At 42.1% G+C, this 23,070-nt stretch overlaps 1 protein-coding gene across 2 annotated transcripts; it reads right to left on the reverse strand.

The window, feature by feature from the left end:
• Positions 1 to 6,084: 6,084 nt before the first annotated feature.
• On the reverse strand, positions 6,085 to 20,441 carry LOC118364889 (transcription factor Sp2-like). Of its 2 annotated transcripts, none has more exons than XM_035746682.2 (8): positions 20,330 to 20,441; positions 19,112 to 19,188; positions 12,513 to 13,214; positions 12,017 to 12,214; positions 11,002 to 11,287; positions 10,558 to 10,738; positions 8,976 to 9,169; positions 6,085 to 8,480 (listed from the first exon to the last, which is right to left on the reverse strand). In XM_035746682.2, exons 1-8 carry the CDS (start codon positions 20,397 to 20,399, stop codon positions 8,380 to 8,382), a joined length of 1,809 nt encoding a protein of 602 aa, XP_035602575.2. In that variant the 5' UTR covers positions 20,400 to 20,441; the 3' UTR covers positions 6,085 to 8,379. The 2 variants fall into 2 exon arrangements, with proteins under 2 accessions (XP_035602575.2, XP_035602576.2); XM_035746683.2 differs by having other exon boundaries at positions 20,308 to 20,367.
• Between the last annotated feature and the right edge of the window lie 2,629 nt (positions 20,442 to 23,070).

Here is a 23,070-nt window from a genome sequence, read left to right on the forward strand (position 1 = left end):
TGGCGCTTCTTTAATACACACTTAAACGAATACTAGGTAAACGATGGTCAAACCCACAATCTCATTTCTCCCCCACTTTTACAGTATGTACAAGAAGTAAGCCATAAAACCTGCTCCTTTGACTGATCATAAAATTATAGTATTTAAGTTAGAATGTTCAGAAAATCCAGTGGCGTTCGAGGATACTGGAAATGTAATAATTCACTCCTAAATTATCCAGTCTTGAACAAGAGCTTAAAGAACTTGATCATAGACTCGTTTAATTTGAATGATTTTAGAACCAAAGCATGGAAGTAGCGGGGAAATATTTAAATTCAAAGTAAGATCTATCGCCATTACACGCAGTAAGGAATTCAAGTAGCAAAAATGTTTGAAAGAATATGAGTATATTAATAAATTGAATGTTCTTTTAGAAAAGCGTATCCCTTCAGAAAAGGAAGAAACAGATCTGAATACATCTCGAATAGAACTAGATAAAATGTAAACTGATTTAGCTAAACCCGACTTCATTAGATCAAGCGCAAAATGGGTTAGAGGGTGAAAAAAAAGTAACTTTAAGAGAAAATATCTTTCTGCCTTAAATATTGACAATACCTTGTGTAAAAACCCCAAGTATAAGGTCCTGTATTTATTTTCTTAGTCAACCGTGTGTTCTGTTTCTTTGTATTCTTGAAGGTAGCCCCGTCTTTAATTTGTGTTGATTGATTTCACCTGTGTTCGTTACTCACCTGGTCTCATCAGCTCCTTATTTAGTTCAGTTGATTCTGTTTGTGCCTTTGTGAGGTATTGTTCGTTTTTGACCCTACTAAGACATTTCCTAGCGCGTGTGTGAGAACCAGTTATAGCCTTCAGTCCTACTTTTGATTCACCTACCTGTTTGCCTACCTGTGTATGAACATTGCCTGCCTGTGACCACGATTCCTGCCTTCTGCAAGGGCGAAATATAAATTGATAATTTTAACATATGCTAATAGGCTTAAAATGGGCCTAAACCGGGGTATTATTGAAACCCAAACTGGTTTCATGAAAGTTCGCCACATCAGCTGTGACATTGGGTTAGTTTTAGACTTGATTGATTCAGTTGACACCGAGGCTATTATTTTATTCCTCGACTTTTGTGAAGCATTTGATACAATTCAACACAATGCTAATACTTTCGATGTGCACTTTTGGCTTCGGGACTAGTTTTGTCTCTATCAATATGTTTTATAAAGATATGAAGTTATGATTCATCGTAACACATCTCAAATATTTCATTCACCGCAGCCATGGTTGCCCTATTTCAGCTTTCTTATTCATTTTAGTTGTAGAATTACTATCTATTAGCATTTTAAACAACCCTGAATTAAAGGGTATTTCAATATTTGGAAAATAAATACATATCTCAATTAGCAGACGATACTGCTCTGTTTCTAAAAGACAAGGGTCAAATTGCTTTTGCACTTAATATTATCAAATCATTTCATTTTGCTTCTGGTCTGGAATTTAAATAATTGCAAAATATTGTCCCTGCATAACTCAAATGACCAATCGAATGAGAATATTCCAGTGAAAGATGCACATGGCGAAAAACCATATTGTCTGTCAACATCTCAATTTATTTCAGAGATTAAAGAAAACGAAATCCATCTTTAATAACTGGCTCCAACATGACCTCTCTATTATTGGAAGGGTTTTATTGTTCAAAGCAGAGGGTATGTCACGTTTTGTCTACCTGCTGTATCCCTATTTGTAGCTGATCAAACCAGTAAGGATATCAAGGAAACTTCATATGGAAAAATAAACAACACAACCTTAAGAAGTCTGTAATATCAAACCAAAGAGCTGATGGTGGGTTTGAAGTACTAGATTGAATTGATATCAACAATATCTTCAAAGTAAACTGGGTAAAAAGAGGTATGCTTAGCTCTGAATCTATATGGTACTTAATTCCCTGTCATATTTTTATGAAATTGGGTGGTCTTTAATTGTTTTGGAAGTGCAACTATTCTCCAGCAAAATTACCCATCAAACTGTCCAAATTTCATAAACAAGCCCCTTTAGCCTGTCCACAACTTCTCCCCACACAAGACACTTCTGTGGAACAACAAAGATATTGTTGTTAAAAACAAGTATTTGTTCTTTCCTAAGTGGTTTGAAATAAATATTAGATCTGTGCTTGATTTATTTGATAGAGAAGGAAATATACTCTCGTATAGAAAGTTATTACAAACATTTAACTTCCCAATACATTATAAATCATGTAATGCTATATGCAAAGCAATACCTTCAGGACTTACTCAATTAATTCAATGTAATTTATGTTTTGGAGAACATGTCAAGATAGATACACAACTAATGTTCGAGGTTGCCCCCTGCTGGAAAATCAATGTAACATTCATAAAATAACTTTTTAACTCCAAGGACAAGATCTCTCCAAGAGCGAAATTCTTCTTCTTCCACTTAAAAATCTTGCACAAAATATACCCTTGCAATAACTTGTCTAAATTCAAGGACTTAGAGGACTATGCCTTTTCTAAAGGGAAAACTTCTTTATATGTGTGACTGTGAAATTATTTTGGAGCGAGTTAAGTATTTACATTTTTTATTTAATCAATAAGACCCATGTATTTACAATTAATTATATAATATGTTATTATTCAAATGAAAACAAAACTACTGAGTAAGTCGTTAATTTCTTCATTCTCTCTGGTAAATTGTATATACACAAAAACAAATATTTTAAATCTGTCCCCAAATGCAATATATTTTTACTTGAAATTCAATATTTAATAAATCTCTAGAATTAGTCAATAACAAAAAAAAACACTGTATTCTTACAACTCTGTCATAGGTTTGTACAACTGTAACCCCTGACCTTCTTACAACTCTATCATAGGTTTGTACAACTGTAACCCCTGACCTTCTTACAACTCTATCATAGGTTTGTACAACTGGTAACCCCTGACATTCTTACAACTCTATCATAGGTTTGTACAACTGTAACCCCTGACCTTCTTACAACTCTATCATAAGTTTGTACAACTGTAACCCCTGACCTTCTTACAGCTCTATCATAGGTTTGTACAACTGTAACCCCTGACCTTCTTACAACTCTATCATAGGTTTGTACAACTGTAACCCCTGACCTTCTTACAGCTCTATCATAGGTTTGTACAACTGTAACCCCTGACCTTCTTACAACTCTATCATAGGTTTGTACAACTGTAACCCCTGACCTTCTTACAGCTCTATCATAGGTTTGTACAACTGTAACCCCTGACCTTCTTACAACTCTATCATAGGTTTGTACAACTGTAACCCCTGACCTTCTTACAGCTCTATCATAGGTTTGTACAACTGTAACCCCTGACCTTCTTACAGCGCTATCATAGGTTTGTACAACTGTAACCCCTGACCTTCTTATTTTATTTAAGGTACTTTTAACTTTTGAAAGTCAATTGTTGTGATTTAATTGTTTTACTTTTAATGTTATTTTATGTTTCTTCCGAGAAAATATACGTGTAGTGATGTCCTATGTTTTTTTTGTTGTTATTGTATTGTAATTAGAAATGTTATGATACGATTTTTTTAAATACCCCAAAAAGTATATATTTATTTACAAAAAAACAGGGAGCGTTCGCAATTGTATGCAGTTGGTGAAGTCTTCTTCTTTGGTGGGGTTTATAGGCGGTTGGCATCCAACGTTATGGTGCATTACCGCCGTTTACTGTACTGGAGTGTGGGCCAGGTACAGGAAGAAACTAAATCCTACCTGCCAGCTCCGTTGCTCTTGAAAAAAATAACATATTTGAGACTATATCTAATGATGTTCTACTCAATATACTCTTTAAACTAATTTCCTGTATCCCCTTCTACCTCATACTAGATCTCAGCCTCTTTCCCTCTGATAATACCCACACTGTGGCAAAACATGCTCCGCTGTCTGTTTCCTGGCAATAACCACACGTTCCTGTTGGATGCTTTCCTATCACATTTAAGGATTTTTTCGAACCTGCTGTGTCCCAGCCTCTCTTCAGTCGGTGAAGTCGATATTGTTGTAATGAATTAAATCTTTGTTTATATTGTTGTAAATTCATTAACTAATTAATCTGAATCATCTATTGTGTACTGGCTTCGTGAGATTATTGCAAAATTGCTAATTTTTTTAAAGATTAGAATGAAGTTACAATATCTTTCTAGATTAGAAATCAAAATGAAAAACATATTTTCAGCAAATCAATTAACAAATGTAATCAAAAACAACATCTTAAAACGCTTAGACTTTTCAGGCTACACCAAATCAAATCCAATTGTATTTGTCACATGCCAAATACAACAGGTGTAGTAGACCTTACAGTGAAATGCTTACTTACAAGCCCTTAACCAACAACTCAGTTTTAAGATAAAAAAAATAAATACAAATAAATAAATAAAAGTAACAAATAATTAAAGATCAGCAGCAAAATAACAATACCGAGGCTATATACAGGGGGTACCAGTGGAGTCAATGTGCGGGGACACCGGTTAGTCGAGGTAATTGAGGTAATATGTACATATAGGTAGAGTTATTAAAGTGACTATGCATAGATAATAACAGAGAGTAGCAGCAGCGTAAAAGAGGGGGCAGTGGGGCAATGAAAATAGTCTGGGTAGCCATTTGATTACAGTGGTTCTTCCTGTAAAAGTTGCGTCATACTGCAGCACACCTTGCCGGCTGACGCAGAATTCTATGGCAAGTTATTTAACTGTCAGCCATTGTTGCCATTAATGCTAGTTAGTGCTAGTTTGACCACCAGAGGGCATCTTTGAGAAGCATTTGACAGTCTTCAAAATTGTCTGTACTAGAGAATTTAAAACCTTTTTTGTAAGAACATACTATATAGGATTAATTTTAAGTTTAGCTTAATTAAATTTATTAATATTATGGTGTTTCTATTCCAGGAATAACAAAACCCTCAGGGTTTCCATTAGGAAAATATGGCTCTGTACAGCGTGACCGGTCGGGAGTAGGCTACAGTACTAAGACCATAACATTTCCACACCCTAATTGTAGTCTAACCAATACCCAAACGGAGATTCAGTGATCATAAAAATCTCATTGATTTAAGACCTGTCCCCATGCTTGTCTCAGAGCAGCACAAAATGGTGCTGAAATAGTTGACCACACGCAGGTAGGCTATTGTTTAAAATCCTATTACTTCTAACTTCAATATGCTTTAAATGCCACAAATAATTGAGCATAAACAATTCTTAAAACTCTAATGCTTTACTATTTAATTATTTCTGCCCTCCAAATTGATATTCATTATTTAAACACTGAATCCCCTAAGCAACGGGACTGGAATTGGTCAAACTTTCAGTTTAATACATGTCAAAATGATCCTCTTTCCCTAAAAGCATAATGGTCATAACTTTTTTTTTTTTTTACATGAATGGGGGAGGTTAACTTGGCCCCGCAGACAATCAATCTGAACTAGACTTAAGTTTCCTTTAACCCTAAAGAACATTATGTAGCAAACACACTTTTTTTCTGAAATCAACTGTCCAGACATCAAGCCATTGAAGGGGATACAGCACTGAGACCCTATAGCTCAGAATCACTCAATCTCTTCAATAAATTATTTCATTTCCTCATTAACCATGTACATTTGGCATAGGGTTTCCCAAGCTCGGCCAAAGTTTTTGTTTTTGCCCTAGCACTACACAGCTGATTCAAATAATCAAAGCTTGATGACGACTTGGATATTTGAAATCCGCTGTGTCGTCCTGCACTCAGGGCCGGGCCCCAGGGCCGAGTTTGGGAAACCCTGATTTAGCGGACCCTCTTATCCAGAGCAACTTACAGGAGCAATTAGGCTTAAGTGCCTTGCTCAAGGGCACATCAGATTTTTTCACCTGTCAGCTCAGGGATTCTAACCAGCAACCGTTCAGTTACTGGCCCAACGATCTAGGCTTCCTATTGCCCTATGTAAAACAAATGACAGCCAGGTAAATACTTGTACACAAACACACCTTTTTCAAAAAAATTCATCCTATGGTTCTCAGTGAGGGCAATCTCTTGTGAAGGCTGATGGGACCTGGACGAAGAAGGACAACCCAGAATACAGTTTGAATGCTTTATTGGAGGGTTGGGTGACTGTAAAAAAGGAGCAAGCACCTGTAGTAAGTGCCTTAATACAAGTTATAAAAGATGGGCAATAGCTGGATATCTGAGGACTCCTGTTAAACAAAGGAAGTCTAAAATGGCACCCTATTTCCTATATAGTGCACTACTTCTTACCAGAGACCATAGAGCTGTAGTGCACAATATAGGAATTAGGGTGCCATTTCAGACACACACAGGATCTGAATCTATTACTGTGGTAGATCAGGTTTAGAGAGGGAAAAGCACCTGTTTCACTGAGACCAACATTAGGACCTTTTCAGTTTAGGTAAAAACTCATCCACTGATCATTACTTAAAAATCAAATAAAAATCACACATTTTCAACCTGGGCTCAAGTCAGTGCACATAAACATCGGCATTGTGTAACATAAGTTAGATAAAAATAAAAGGAATTCTACAAATGCCATTCCCTGGAAATTAGACAGAAATCTCTTTAAATACTGGGTGCAACTGTCTAAGGCAACTTTAAATTCGATAGAAAAGGGATCATCGAGAAGTAATAGTGTACAAAGCAGGAATGAAGCTATACAACGTCACATTACGCATTTTCCTTTCACACTGTACAGTCCACTTCCTTCAGCTCTGACCAGGCCGGCCAAAATACAAGGCAGTGTAACTTTTTTATCCTACATTTTACTGTGTCTCCCAGACACATTGTATATACACATTCAGGACATACAATACAAACATAAATATGAGCAGGACTTTATTTCCGTCCCCAAGGCCCAGTTTAAGGCATCCAGACATACTGGACACAATTTTTCTATTGGCTATTCAATTAAATGTTGATCTCATTTTAAAATGCATGAGGACAATTTATTTTATTTTTTTTTGGGGGGGGGGGACATTTATAAATCTTTCCGATTAGTTATGCAGTTAGCTACATAAACAGTCAATATGTATTAATTGAACAGAACTTATTGTAATACTACGAGTAAAGGTTTAGCTCTGGTGTCCTTCCTTGAGTGTTCAAGGAATCGAAACACCAGAAACCTTAGATAAATAATAGTAGATAGCGTGTCACACGAATCAGAAATGTTCTATCAAACATATTTGCCTCAGACGGATCTTAATGTAGATCATAATAAACAAGTTATGACAGGCCCGAGAAAGCATTTTAATGTTGATTATGTGCATCTTGTGGCATGATTGTCATGCCAGACCAATATTTGGAACATATTTAGTTAATATCATAATGATATACACATACCAATGCACTACATTTAAACTCATTAGGATGGGGTGTGTATTCAAAATAAATGTGCAACTCTTCACTCAAACAAAAACAATGCCAAAACCTAATTTACATTTTCATCTTTGATATAAAAAAAACCTCCCGAAAAGGGTATTATGTCTGAACACCATAAATATCTATATTTGCCCATGTATGTGTGAATGTATGTTTGTACGCACATACACAAACTCTTTTGCCAACTTGGGTTTTCAGAGTCTGGAACTGTGTAAGGTTTCAAAGTGGTCACCAAGGCCTCACAGATATGTAGGTTCATTCCAAACCAAATAATTTATTTGTTGAAAAAAATCCATAATAGTACTTTGATATTGAATAAGAATAGAATTACAAATACCATTCAAACCATGTAACATGATATGCATGTAGTGCAATTTACTGAATAGGATTTGTTTTGACTGAAAAAAAGTACCTTGGATACTCGTGGGGCTTGAGGATCAACTTTGAAATAAAACTTATTCTGGTGCTTCAACAACAATAATATTTGTTATTATTAACATTGAAAAGAATAAAACATGGAAAAACAAGAAGGGGCAAGAGTGGCTGGAGTCTCCTTTGGGCTCGGGTACTTTGGTAGACTAAATCTATCCGTTTCGCTCTCATTCCTCCCTCAGGCCTGATGACTGGATATGGTGCTCAGAGCGTGAGGTCATCAGAACACAGCAGCCACGCTTGCCTATCTTTCTGGGAGACCGCCTTTCGCTGTTCTACGCATTCTGCCTACGTAGGTAAGCCTGCTGTCCGTAATTATATATATATATATATATATTTTTATCATTAATAAATTGACTGGAACAGTTGAGTCTGTGGGGGGAGGATTGGTATGTACACCAGGCTACGAAGCCCCTGAGGGGTGAGTAAGGAGAACAGGGCGTATGGGGCCTTTTTGGGGTACCCATCATGAGACTACTCTCTTGGTATCCTCTCCTGCGGCCCTCTATGGGGTTTAGTTCATCAGGACATGTCTGTGTATACAGCACAGCTCACAAGTTCTTGGTGTTTATGTGGGTTTTGTAATGCTTCGTGAGATGGTCGCTCCTCATGAACCGTTTCTGACACTGGTTGCACTCGAAGCGCTTGTCTCCTACAAGGAAAAGACAGAATAAAATCAGTGGTTTAATTTTCCTGCATAACACAAAACTATGAAAGAGCAATTACCATCCTTCTCTGCTGCAAGGGAATCTCTGCTACAAATCTGAGTGCCTGCTTGAGTCCTGGAAACTTCAGCAAAACTTAACATACTGTATGTTAATGTACTGTTCGAGTCCTGACATATGGTGAACACAATGGTGTATCAGAATGTTTTGGCATATGGAGTATTGTCGACTGACTTGTGCTAACCTTGCTGTGTACGTACCTCCTGTGTGTGTGTCCTGGGGTGTGTTCAGTAGTTGGAAAACATTTTGAAAACAGGGGCGGTACTATCTGAACTTGTCCAATAAGAACACAGGATTGTCATTATCCATTGCAAAACGTTTTGCTACTGTGCTCCTTACTGAGCATGACTCAGTGTGTGTTCGCAGACTGACCTACATTCACCCTACAGTGTGTATCAGCATGTCTCCTGCGGTGGACAGACCTGTGTGTGTCCTGGCGTGCCGCTGCAGCTCGTCGCTGCGCGTGAAGCGTTTGCCGCAGAAGACCCAGTTGCAGACGAAGGGCCGCTCGCCAGTGTGCAGGCGCACGTGGGCCCGGAGGAGGGACGTTTTCCGGAACGTCTTCTCGCAGCCTGGGATGTGACAGATGTGCTTCCTCTTCCCTACCTCGCCGGGCCTGCACAACACAGAAAACACAAACTTAACTACACTATATACACACAAATGTATGTGGTCACCCGTTCAAATGAGTAGATTTGGCCATTTCAGCCACACCTTTTATTGACAGATATATAAAAATCAAGCACACCGCCACGCAATCTCCATAGACAAACACTGGCAGTAGAATGACCTTACTGAAGAGCGCTGCGACTTTCAACGTACCACTGTCATAGAATGCCACCTTTCCAACAAGTCAGTTCGTCAAATTTCTGCCCTGCAAGAGCTTCCACGGTCAACTGTAAGTGCTGTTATTGTGAAGTGGAAACATCTAGGAGCAACAACGGCTCAGCCGGGTAGTGGTAGGCTTCACAAGCTCACAGAACGGGACCACCAAGTGCTGAAGTGCGTAAAAAAATCGTCTGTCCTCGTTTGCAACACTCACTAACAAGTTCCTCTGGAAGCAACGTCAACACAAGAACTGTTAGTCGAGAGCTTCATGAAATGGGTTTCCATGGCCGAGCAGCCGCACACAAGCCTAAGATCACCATGCGCATTGCCAAGCGTTGACAGGAGTGGTGTAAAGCTCACCGCCATTGGACAATGGAAATGCATTCTCTGGAGTGATGAATCATGTTTTCCATCTGGCAGTCCAACGGACGAATCTGGGTTTGGCAGATGCCAGGAGAACGTTACCTAACCCAATGCATAGTGCCAACTGTAAAGTTTGGTGGAGGAGGAATAATGTTCCGGGACTGTTTTTCATGGTTCAGGCTAGGCCCCTTAGTTCCAGTGAAGGGAAATCTTAACACTAGAGCATACAATGACATTCTAGACGATTCTGTGCTTCTAACTTTGTGGCAAAAGTTTGGGAAAGGCCCTTTCCTGTTTCAGGATGACAATGTCCCCATGCACAAAGCGAGGTCCATGTAGAAATGGTTTGTCGAGATAGGTGTGGAAGAACTTGAGCCCTGATCTCAATCCCATCAAACACCCTGGGGATAAATAGTTACTCCGAATGCGAGTCAGGGCTTATCGCCCAACATCAGAGCCCGACCTAACTAATAATCGTGGGTGAATGGAAGTAAGTCCCCGCAGCAATGTTCTAACATCTTGTAGAAAGCCTTCTGAGAAGAGTGGAGGCTGTTATATGAGAATGCCCATAATTTTTGAATGGGATGTTTGACGAACAGGTGTCCACATACTTTTGGTCATGTAGGTAGTGTATTCGCTTATATTTCTGCTTGGTGCACAGATATTAATAGCAGGAGGATGGAAAGTCGTTGCTTGCAATCGTGGTTGTTTCTCTGCCCCAATTTCACAAACGGGTACACTTTTGCCATACAGGTATCAGTTTGTATCAACCAAGACTTTCCATTCTGGCAACAAAATATATTTAATACTTGCCTCTTCTCGGAGTCCTTACAGTTGGGGCAGGTGCAGGCCATGCGACGTTTCTTCTCCCCAGGCTGGCCCTGCAGCTCCAGAGCCAGAGTCTGCTCCATCTGCACCTGGTGGCCCTGGGAGGTCACGCCGCCCAACTGGAGGGCCCCGCCCTGCACCGTCTGCACTGTCAGGTGCTGCTGCCCTGAAAGAACAGTAGAGACATTTTAACATCTTGCACATGTATAATAAACATATATTGTACATATATAAAGCTACTTTACACAGACATGCACACCCCAATCCACACACACAAACTGACACATGACCACTGACACACACATGCAGGCCTCCATTAGCTTGCTAAAAGTCCATTGAAATTAAAAACGTTTTTAAAGGAAGACAGTGTGGAAATAGAATGGATATGGTCAAGCACTTTTTATATTTGTCACGAACACACACACACACCTCCTGCATTGGTGATGGTGACGGGCACTCCTTGCACCTGGACCCCGTTAATGTTTATAGTCTGCACGGCCTGGCCCGCCGAGGAGAGCTGGGCCGCGTTCAACGCTATCATCCCCCCCGCCGGAGCTATTTTTGGTAGTGTCCTCTCCTTCCTGCCCCCCGCCAGTGTTCTCTTGGTGGCCCCCACGGACGACAGGGTGGTGGTGACCATGCTGGAGGGCGTGGAAACTGTGGTTTCCTGGAGCTGCACAGTCTGCCATTCGCCTGATGCGGTTTTGATCAGCAGCTGAGAGGAGCACAGGGGTGTCAGACTAACATGGAACAAGTCTGTCAGATTAGGACACATTTCTGTATTAAAAGGCACTTTTATGGTTTCATTACATTTCAGCTGTTTGGAAAGCGCATGTGCAATCAATCAAGACTCAATCATGGACACTCTTACTGACAGCTGTGGCTGCTTCACGTGATGTACTGTTGTCTCTAACTTCTTGCCCTTTGTGCTGTTGTCTGTGCCCAATAATGTTTGTACCATGTTTTGTGCTGCTACTATGTTGTGATGCTACCATGCTGTTGTCATGTGATGTTGCTACCATGCTGTGTTGTTGTCTTAGGTCTTTCTTTATGTAGTGTTGTCTCATGTCGGGTTGTGCGTTTTGTCCTTTACTTTTATTTTTAATCCCAGCCCCCGTCCCCGCAGGAGGCCTTTTGCCTTTTGGTTGGCCGTCATTGTAAATAAGAATTTGTTCTTAACTGACTTGCCTATTTAACAAGGTTACATACACAAAAATAAAAATAATAAACATGTGGGTAGCCTGGAGTGAGTGTAGAGGTGGTGTGCATGCAGAATCTGTAAGAGTACTGTGTATGTGGCCTGTGTGCATGACGACATAAGTCAGTCTGAAGTTGCCAATCTATAAATCACCTCGCATCCTAACTAACTACTCTGAGTAACCCCTATATCTGTCAGTTTGCTGAGAGAGCTACATTGATGATCTACAACAACTTGTGTGTGTACCTGAGTGGGCTCTGGTTGCAGGCTGGGTGCAGGCTGTCTCTGGGGGACCTGAGGCAGGGTGGCGGAGGCGGCCTGCACCACCTTCAGGGCCTGCTGGGGAATCTGGACCACCTGCTGCTCCTGTTTCTGCTGCACCAACTGCACCAGCTGCTGCTGGCCTGACCCGGTGTTCTGCACGATTAGGAGCTGGTTACCCGCCTGGGGAGAACACCGGGAGAGCAGCAATGAGACACAGACCTAAATCTGTCCAACACTTACTCATACAGGGACCCCAATACTGGAGGTTGAAGGGTTGATAGAGTAGGATAACTCTCATGTAAAGCATAGCACTTTGAGTTTGAGAAATACAGATTAAATCATTACTCATTTACACTCACTCACAAGCATTGTAGACATATTCAGTCATTAGTACCCATTTGTAGCCCAATCAAGCAAGTGAACTAGTCCACAAGTCATGGTTGACCCCACACCAAATGCAGCAGAACAACAAACATACCTGAATAATATTCTCCCCGGCTTCTAACAATATCGTCTCCATCTGCTCGGGGGGCGGAGAGGTGGTCTGTGGTGGAGGGGCTGCTGCCACCAGCTTCTTCCTTCCTCGTCTGCCCTTCGTTGGAGGGGGAGGAGCTGCCGCTGGCTCCTCTCCGGTGGCTACGTTGAGGGGCAGCGTGAGCCCGCTGGGCAGCCGCACCACGTTGGCTGCGTTGGGTTTCCGCCCCCTGGGGGACGGCTTGATGGCCACAGTCTTCTGCGGGGTGATGGGCGCGGTAGCGGGCTGCGGCTGGGGGACCGTCATGGGCGTGGTGATGATGGCCTGGTTGGTACCCGGGATGAGCTGGATCTGTCCGCCCTGCTGCATCATCTGGATGGTCTGTGTGCCTCCCAGCTGCGGCATCACCTGGTACTGGATGTTGGATGTTTGATTCGAGCGGCCAGGGCTCTGCTGGATGGTGAGAACGATGGGGGTGCCGGGGCTGTTGGAGCCCAGGCCCGCTGGCAGCTGGATCACATTTCCTTTAGCGGACAGGAAGCCCAGGTTTTTGGGAGGGGCGGGGGCGATGGGTGCGGGCTTGATGGGGAGGAGACGGCGAGGTTGGGGTTGGGCAGGAGGGGCGCTGACAGGGGCCTGAGCAGCAGGGGGGCCGATCTTACTGCAGGTGGCGGCCAGGAGGGCCAGTGGGGAGGGCTGGGAGTCCTGTACAGGATGAGAGAGAGAGAGAGAGAGACAAATGGTTCAGGGTGGAACAAGTTGGACACTAAGGATTTACTGTTGATACCAGACCCGGGCGAAATCCCCGTCATTTGCATGAAGAAGCGACGCCGATACAGGGGACGCAGGTCCAGGTGCCTTGTGAGAATTCGCCGGTGAGTGGGTAACCCGCCTCTACCATCCGTCCTATTGGCCAACGTCCAGTCATTGAAGAATAAACTGGATGAGCTCAGGTCAAGACTATCCTACCAACGGGACATAAAAAACGGTAATATCTTATGTTTCATATGAGTCGTGGTAGATCGACGACATGGATAATATACAGCTGGCTGGGTTCTGTGCATCGGCAAGACTTAACAGCTGCCTCCGGTAAGACAAGGGGTGGCGGTCTATGTCTATTTGTCAATAACAGCTGGTGCGCAAAATCTAATATTAAGGAAGACTTGAGGTTTTGCTCACTTGAGGGTAGAGCATCTCATGATAAGCTGTAGACCACACTATTTACCAAGAGTTTTCATCTATATTTTTCGTAGATGTCGATTTACCACAACAAACCGATGATGGCACGAAGACCGCACTTAACGAGCTGTATAAAGGCCATAAGCAAACAGGACAATGCTAATCGAGAGGCGGTACTCCCAGTGGCCGGGGACTTTAATGCAGGGAAACAAATCATTTTTACCTAATTTCTACCAGCATGTTACATGTGCAATCAGAGGGGGGAAAAAATCTAGACCACCTTGACTACAGACACAGAGACGCGTACGAAGCTCTCCTTCGCCCTTCATTTGAAAAAATGAAGAAAACTAAAGCAGGAAGGACCAGCGACTCGTCCAATATGGAAGTAGTCAGATGACGCAAATTCTAAGCTACAGGACTATTTTGCTAGCAGGCTGGAATATGTTCCGGGATTCATCCCATGGCATTGAGGAGTATACCACCTCGGTAATCGGCTTCATCAATATGTGCATTGATGACGTCGTCCCCACAGTAACCGTACGTACCTAGCCCAACCAGAAGCCATGGATTACAGGAAACATCCGCACTGAGCTAAAGGGTAGAGCTGCCGCTTTAAAGGGAGTGGGACTCTAACTCGGATGCTTATAAGACATCCCGCTATGCCCTCCAACAAACCATCAAACAGGCAAAGCGTCAATACAGGACTAAGATTGAATCCTACTACACCGGCTCCGACGCTCGTTGGATGTGGCAGGGCTTGCAAACTATTACGGACTACAAAGGGAGGCCCAGCCGCGAGCTGCCCAGTGACACGAGCCTACTAGACAAGCTAAATTATTTCTATGTGCACTTAGACACTGAAGCATGCATGAGAGCAACAACTGTTCCGGACGACTGTGATAGCCAATGTGAATAAGTCCTTTAAACAGGTCAACATTCACATGGCTGCAAGGCCCGACGGATTACCAGGACGTGTACTACAAGCATGCGCTGCGCTGACCAACTGGCAATTGTATTCACTGACATTTTCAACCTCTCCCTGACCGAGTCTGTAATACCTACATGTTTCAAGCAGACCACCATAGTCCGTGCCCAAGAACACCAAGGTAACCTGCCTAAATGACTACCAACCCGTAGCACTCACGTATGTAGCCATGAAGGGCAGTGAAAGGCTGGTCATGGCTCACATCAACACCATCATCCCAGAAACCCTAGACCCACTCCAATTTGCATACCACCCCAACCGATCCACAGGTGACGCAATCTATATTGCACTCCATACTGCCCTTTCCCACCTGGACAAAAGGAACACCTACGTGAGAATGCTGTTCATTGATTACAGGTCAGCGTTCAACGCCATAGTGCCCTCAAAGCTCATCACTAAGCTAAAGACCCTGGGACTAAACACCTCTCTCTGCAACTCGATCCTGGACTTCCTGACAGGCCTTCCCCAGGTGGCAAGGGTAGGCAACAGCACATCTGCCACGCTGATCCTCAACACGGCGGCCCGTCGGGGGTGCGTGCTTAGTCCCCTCCTGTACTCCCCATTTACCCACTACTGCGTGGCTAAGCATGACTCCAACATCATCATTTTCCGAGGACACAACAGTGGTAGGTCTGATCACTGACAACAATGAGACAGCCTATAGGGAGGAGGTCAAAGACCTGGCAGTGTGGTTCCAGGACAACAATCTCTCCCTCAAGGTGATAAAGAAAAAGAAGATGATCGTGGACTACAGGAAAAGGAGGGCTGAGCACACCTCCATTCTCATCGACAGGGCTGTAGTGGAGCAGGTTGAGAGCTTCAAGTTGCTTGGTGTCCACATCAACAACAAACTAACATGGTCCAGTCACACCAAGACAGTCGTGAAGAGGGCACAACAAAACCCATTCCCCCTCAAGAGACTGAAAAGATTTGGCATGGGTCCTCAGAAGGTTCTACAGCTGCAACATCGAGAGCATCCTGATTGGTTGCATCACTGCCTGGTATGACAACTGCTCGACCTCCGACCGCAAGGCACAAGGCGTGTAGTGCGAACGGCCCAGTACATCACTGGGGCCAAGCTTCCTGCCATCCAGGACCTCTATACCAGGCGTGTCAGAGGAACGCCCTAAAAATTGTCAAAGACTCCAGCCACCCTAGTCATAGACTGTTCTCTCTGCTATCGCACGGCAAGCGGTCTAGGACCAAGAGGCTTCTAAACAGCTTCTACCCCCAAGCCATAAGACTCCTGACCATCTAGTCAAATGGCTACCCAGACTAATTGCAGTGCACCCCCCACCCCCTCTTTACACCACTGCTACTCTCTGTTGTCATCTATGCATAGTCACTTTAATAACTCTACCTACATGTACATACTACCTCAACTATCCGGTGCCCCCACACATCAACTCTGTATTGGTACTCCCCGGTATATAGTCTCACTATTATTATTTTACTGCTGCTCTTTAATTACTTGTTACTTTTACCTCTTATAGTTATCCATATTTTTTTTTTCAAACCGCATTGTTGGTTAGGGGCTTGTGAGTAAGCATTTTACCCTAAGGTTTACCTACGCCTGTTGTATTCGGCGCATGTGACTAATAACATTTGATTTGAAACACAACAGACCAGCAAAATTGATAAAAGGTTGTGGTGGCAGTAGAAGGAACTGTGGCAACAGGACAAACCTTGGTACTTTCACACTAATAGATGGTAAAGAATGCAAGCGACTTCAATGGCTAATTTCTCTGAACATAGGAAAAAAAACATCACCTGATTCTCACACACACACACACACACACACCTCCCACTCCTCTTTCTACTCAACTAGTCTAAAGGCCAGTTTTATTGCTTCTTTAAATCACAAGTTTTCAGCTGTGCTAACATAATTGCAAAAGGGGTTGCTAATGATCAATTAGCCCTTTAAAATGATAAACTTGGATTCGCTAAACACAACGTGCCATTGGAACACAGGTGTGATGGTTGCTGTTAATGGGACTCTGTATGCCTATGTAGATATTCCATAAAAATACAAATCAGCCGTTTTCAGCTACAATACAGTTGTGGCAAAACGTTTTGAGAATGACACAAATTTTCACAAAGTCTGCTGCCTCAGTTTGTATGATGGCAATTTGCATATACTCCAGAATGTTATGAAGAGTGATCAGATAAATTGCAAAGTCCCTATTTGCCATGCAAATTAACTGAAACTCCAAAAAACATTTCCACTGCATTTCAGCTCTGCCACAAAAGGACCAGCTGACATCATGTCAGTGATTCTCTCGTTAACACATGTGAGTGTTGACGAGGACAAGGCTGAAGATCACTCTGTCATGCTGATTGAGTTCGAATAACAGACTGGAAGCTTCAAAATGAGGGTGGTGCTTGGAATCATTGTTCTTCCTCTGTCAAACATGGTCACCTGCAAGGAAACACGTGCTTTGCACAAAAAGGGCTTCACAGGCAAGGATATTGCTGCTAGTAAGATTGCACCAAAATCAACCATTTATCAGATCATCAAGAACTTCAAGGAGAGCGGTTAAATTGTTGTGAAGAAGGCTTCAGGGCGCCCAAGAAAGTCCAGCAAGCACTAGGACCGTCTCCTAAAGTTGATTCAGCTGCAGGATCAGGGCACCACCAGTAGAGAGCTTGCTCAGTAATGGCAGCAGGCAGGTGTGAGTGCATCTGCACGCATAGTGAGGCAAAGACATTTGGAGGATAGCCTGGTGTCAAGAAGGGCAGCAAAGAAGCCACTTCTCTCCAGGATAAACATCAGGGACAGACTGATATTCTACAAAATGTACAGGGATTGGACTGCTGAGGACTGGGGTAAAGTCATTTCCTCTGATGAATCCCCTTTCCGATTGTTTGGGGCATCCGGAAAAAAGCTTGTCCGGAGAAGACAAGGTGAGCGCTACCATCAGTCCCGTGTCATGCCAAGAGTAAAGCATCCTGAGACCATTCATGTGTGGGGTTGCTTCTCAGCCAAGGGAGTGGGCTCACTCACAATTTTGCCTAAGAACACAGCCATGAATAAAGAATGGTACCAATACATCCTCCGAGAGCAACTTCTCCCAACCATCCAGGAACAGTTTGATGATGAACAATGCCTTTTCCAGCATGATGGAGCACCTTGCCATAAGGTAAAAGTGATAACTAAGTGGCTCGGGGAACAATACATCGATATTTTGGGTCCATGGCCAGGAAACTCGCCAGACCTTAATCCCATTGAGAACTTGTGGTCAATCCTCAAGTAGCGGGTGGACAAACAAAAACCCACAAATTCTGACCACCTCCAAGCATTGATTATGCAAGAGTGGGCTGCCATCAGTCAGGATGTGGCCCAAAAGTTAATTGACAGCGTGCCAGGGCAGATTGCAGAGGTCTTGAAAGGGAAGGGTCAACACTGCAAATATTGACTCTTTGCATCAACTTCATGTAATTGTCAATAAAAGCCTTTGACACTTATGAAATACTTGTAATTATACTTCAGTATTCCATCTGGCAAAAATATCTAAAGACACTGAAGCAGCAAACTTTGTGGAAATTAATTTGTCATTCTCAAAACATTTCCCCACGACTGTATTCATTTACAACATTAACAATGTCTACACTGTATTTCTGATCAATTTGATGTCATTTTAATGGGGTAAAAAAATGTGTTTCTTCCAAAAACAAGGACATTTCTAAGTGACCCCAAACTTTTGAACGGTAATATTATATATTAGAAACGTTGAAGAAACCATACTCCAAGCAGCAGCTCCATACTACTTGTTAGAGATAGAGAACTGATACCGTATACTGGTTGTTGGGGTGGGCTTGGCGTGGGGGGGGGTCTGTGGGTGGCTTTTGATAATTTTAATGGATTCCTCATGTCTTACTCATTGTTAGGTAGAATTAAGGTCCAAATTCGATGTTAGGTACTATAATTATTGAAGATATGAATATTATAGATTAAAATGCCCAATTTGGTTGCCATCAATCGGCTTTACTTATCAGATATCAAATTATATTGCACCAAAACTTTTCAGGAATGCTAATCTTATCCGTTTCTAACTACAGAAATTATTTCTGAACAATCAGAGATGGTGGGTTTCAATGCTCTTTCTTGTGCTTTTTGAAGTGGAGTGACTCTTGTGCAACAAAGCTTGGAGAAAAGTTCTCTTTTTTTTAACAAATAGAAAGTTATCATGAATTTCACACAGCCCTAGGTGGAACACAGTTTACATACAGGAGGTTAAGCTACATCTCACCATTGGCAACCAATAAAATACATAAACTGCAAACTTCAAAATTCACAATAGGATGGCATTGCTGGACTCAGTATTCACGCTTTAGTCAAATAATGAAACCCTTGGTTACTTTTAAGACACCACTGGGTGATATTTACACATCCGAGAACCACCGAGGACAAGCAGGAAGTAGTCTAACTGTGACTCACTTGAGAGGAAGTGGCAGAGGGTTGGAGATACTCGCTGGGACTGACAGCAACAGTGGTGGCCATACTGTCCTGTTGATCTGCAACATACATGGAAACACACATTGCATATACTGTAAATAGTCTAACACATTTCAAGTAGCAAAAATAATGCAGGTCACTGTCAATACGTCTGCTGCAGAGATTCAGGACATTATTAAATCCGAGGGAGCCGTTTTGCCCTAAACGCATGCAAAGTCATTCAAATAAGACACAGTACACAAAGGAAAATGGACACTGCAACTCTAATAGATTAGTTGTGGCTGGCTAGCTACCACCCCGTGAATGCCAGTCACATCAGACTTTGGTGTAAATTGCGTGACCTTTAATCCGTACTAAAAGTGCGGGTCTGTGCCAATAAAAGATAGTCAGACTCATGCATTGCTAGCTACAACTCCTAGTCTACAGAATTAAAAGGCCCTAAAAAAAATACACTATGCTAGCTAGCAAATGGGCACAGCAGAGAGCTACTACTTGTGTACAGTGAGTTTGGTGGCTACTGTACCTGGCTGAATTCTCACGCAATCTCACAAATAGCTCAAGCATGATACTGTATCGCGAGAGTATTAATACAACAATTGGACTGTACAAATAATATGCACTGTGGATTATTGGGGTCAGTTGCAATCATGACCAATGTGACTGTCTCTTTAAAATCGGATATTTCATACTTAGAATATTTTTGGAGCGCGGCCTGAAAATAGCGCCGCCATCAAACGTACACAGATAGCTTCTTGCAAGCGAAATGGTTTGCTGGCTAACTGGAAGTCAAAAATGAAACAATTAGCTGGCATTGCAAATACTTTCTCGTGCAGCTGACTTTTCAAAGTGAGTGGAACAAACAGCCCATTGCGATACATGCATGTGGAATTTGTTTTAATGTGAACTATAGAAAATGATTATCATCAATGTATAGCTAACAGTAGCTGGAATTACAAACAGGATTCAGCTTTACTGGCTAGTATGCTAAGCTAGATACGCGTAGCAAATCAAACTCTTTGATACTGAAAAAAAGGCAGCCCTTTTCCGGAAGTGCATAGCTGGCTTGCACAATGCTCCTACTCAACAACAAACATAAGGAATTTCCAGCACAAACTGTTCGATGTGTTTTCTTTAACATAGACCAAATTGTTTTACGAAGTACAATGTAATATAAATACCAATGTTTTAATTCCTACCCACCGCTCATGACGACACTCGCTCTCCGTGAGCCTTCAAGAGCAAGCCCCTGGAAGATTCCGCCCACGCTCATGGACCAATCCACGCGCTATTGTTGAATGAAGGATGCCCAGGCCAGCCAATAGACACGAGCTCTCAATGTGATTGAAATTCAATTTTGCCAATGAAAAACATGAAACCTCACACAACCGTCGATGGACGCTATTTTAACCAATGGAGTATATAGATTATGGTCAATGGGGTGGGTTTTAAGGGAAAAGGTGGACCAGGCAAAGGGCCTATTATACTGGTTTTACATTTAAATGACGTCTATAATGTCCAATAAGAGCTCTATGGGACAAATCGGTCAAACTCAGAATGACATCCATTTTGATCAATGAGCTTGTTGTAAACCATTTGAATCAGATACCACCTACGACAAATACACAGATACAGTATGTTATTAGAATGGATAGGCTATACTTAATCTGTCATAGTCAACACACAATAAGGCTTACGGATGACGAGGTATGAAGGCAGTGCTGATAAGGGCACAGGGCAAGCTGTTACAAACTCGTTTCTGTCACTCAAACTAAATTACAGCTGATCTGTAGTGATGTAGATCCTCAGGTAATCTATAGTAATAACATGTTTTCTAAATACTCACCTACACCTATGTGAATATCCCAGTCATTAGTCATCTTTTACAGGTGTAGTAGCGCGATCATTGAGTGCATGCAAAATAGGCTTATTATGCACGATTATCAAGCTTGCAAAATTCTGTCTAAGGGAACTATCAGACGTGTATACCTGCTTATTAAAACACTATAGTACCACTTTGCACTAGCGCCTGGTGGCCTACCATTTTAAGGCTGATTTGATATATGACATGGATAATACGCCTATAGAGAAGGTGTATTCAAGTCTTACCCTACAAGGTCCGGAAGCCTGCAAGTGCTCTGTTCTACCCGATCATTCATTTTACCACCTCATCTAAACCACCTCATCTAAATCAGTCCCTGATTAGAGGTGAACGATGAAAACAAGCAGTGGAACTGGCTTCAAGGTCCAGAGTTGAGTTTGATGGGTATAGAGTATGGGCAAGAATTTGAAACCAGTCAGCAACAAGAGACCAGTTCATGGTTAGGGTCATTTCCATTTCAACACAATCAGTAAAATAATTACACAAAAAAATTCAGCTCAGAATTTAAAATATCAAATAATTAAACCCTTAGTGTAGACCTGCTGGACCTTCTTATCCAATTTCCTATTTCAATATATAATCACAAACCCATTTGCACAACTGGATTCTCTCTATAGAGGAAAATCACCAATACTGCTGGCATAGTTAAGTTGGCCCCCAACAAGCATGTGTGTTTGAGCAGTCCTCATTCTCCTAAAATCATCCTTCCTGTGTGTGTGTGTGTGTGTGTGTGTGTGTGTGTGTGTGTGTGTGTGTGTGTGTGTGTGTGTGTGTGTGTGTGTGTGTGTGTGTGTGTGTGTGTGTGTGTGTGTGTGTGTGTGTGTGTGTGTGTGTGTGTGTGTGTGTGTGTGTGTGTGTGTGTGTGTGTGTCTGAATAGGATCACAATGAAAAAGGGGCACAATGAAATAAGCATATGTTTGGTAGGGGGGAACTAAAAAGCAAAGCAGTCAAAATTACAGGATGAGTTGATGTTTTTGTCAAGTGCAAGTGTTAAAAACTATTCTGTGTTAAGATTGACATTGCCATTATGCTTTGCATGCCTCTTGTCCCGACGATTATACAGCAGGGTGTGTGTTGTCATTGGTAGTTTAGTTATTAAGAGTGTATGATGGAGTAAAAACATTTGACCTTGATGCTGTTTACACTACTACTTAATTGTTACATCAGTCTGTATGGATTGAAAGGGCCATGTTCATCATTACCGCAAAAAACACCCACACGGGGAATTGACATACACTGAGTGTCCCAAACATTAGGATCAACTTCCTAAAATTGAGTTGTGCCTTCCCCTCCCCCTCCCTCATGAAGGCCTGCATGAGTGTATCAGTGGTCATGTGTCACTAGGTACAGTTGATGTCGGAAGTTTACATACACTTAGGTTGGAGTCATTAAAACTCGTTTTTCTACCACTCCACAGATTTCTCATTAACAAACTATAGTTTTGGCAAGTCAGTTAGGACATCTATTTTGTGCATGACACAAGTCATTTTTCCAACAATTGTTGACAGACAGATTATTATTTCACTTATAATTCACTGTATTACAATTCCAGTGGGTCAGAAGTTTACATACACTAAGCTGACTGTGCCTTTAAACAGCTTGGAAAATTCCATAAAATGATGTCATAGCGTTAGAAGCTTCTGACAGGCTAATTGACATCATTTGAGTCATTTGGAGGTGTACCCGTGGATGTATTTCAAGGCCTACCTTCAAACTCAGTGCCTCTTTGCTTGACATCATGGGAAAATCAAAAGAAATAGACCTCCACAAGTCTGGTTTATCCTTGGGAGAAAATTCCAAATGCCCGAAGGTACCACGTTTATCTGTACAAACAATAGTATGCAAGTATAAACACCATGGGACCACACAACCATCATACTGCTCAGGAAGGATACGCGTCCTAGAGATGAATGTATTTTTTCCCCCCGAAAAGTGCAAATCAATCCCAGAACAACAGCAAAGTATATTGTGAAGATGCTGGAGGAAACAGATACTAAAGTATCTATATTCACAGTCAAATGAGTCCTATATCGACATAACCTGAAAGGCCGCTCAGCAAGG

The sequence above is a fragment of the Oncorhynchus keta genome, chromosome 32, assembly GCF_023373465.1.
Source record: "Oncorhynchus keta strain PuntledgeMale-10-30-2019 chromosome 32, Oket_V2, whole genome shotgun sequence".
Classification (NCBI taxonomy): Eukaryota; Metazoa; Chordata; class Actinopteri; order Salmoniformes; family Salmonidae; genus Oncorhynchus; species Oncorhynchus keta.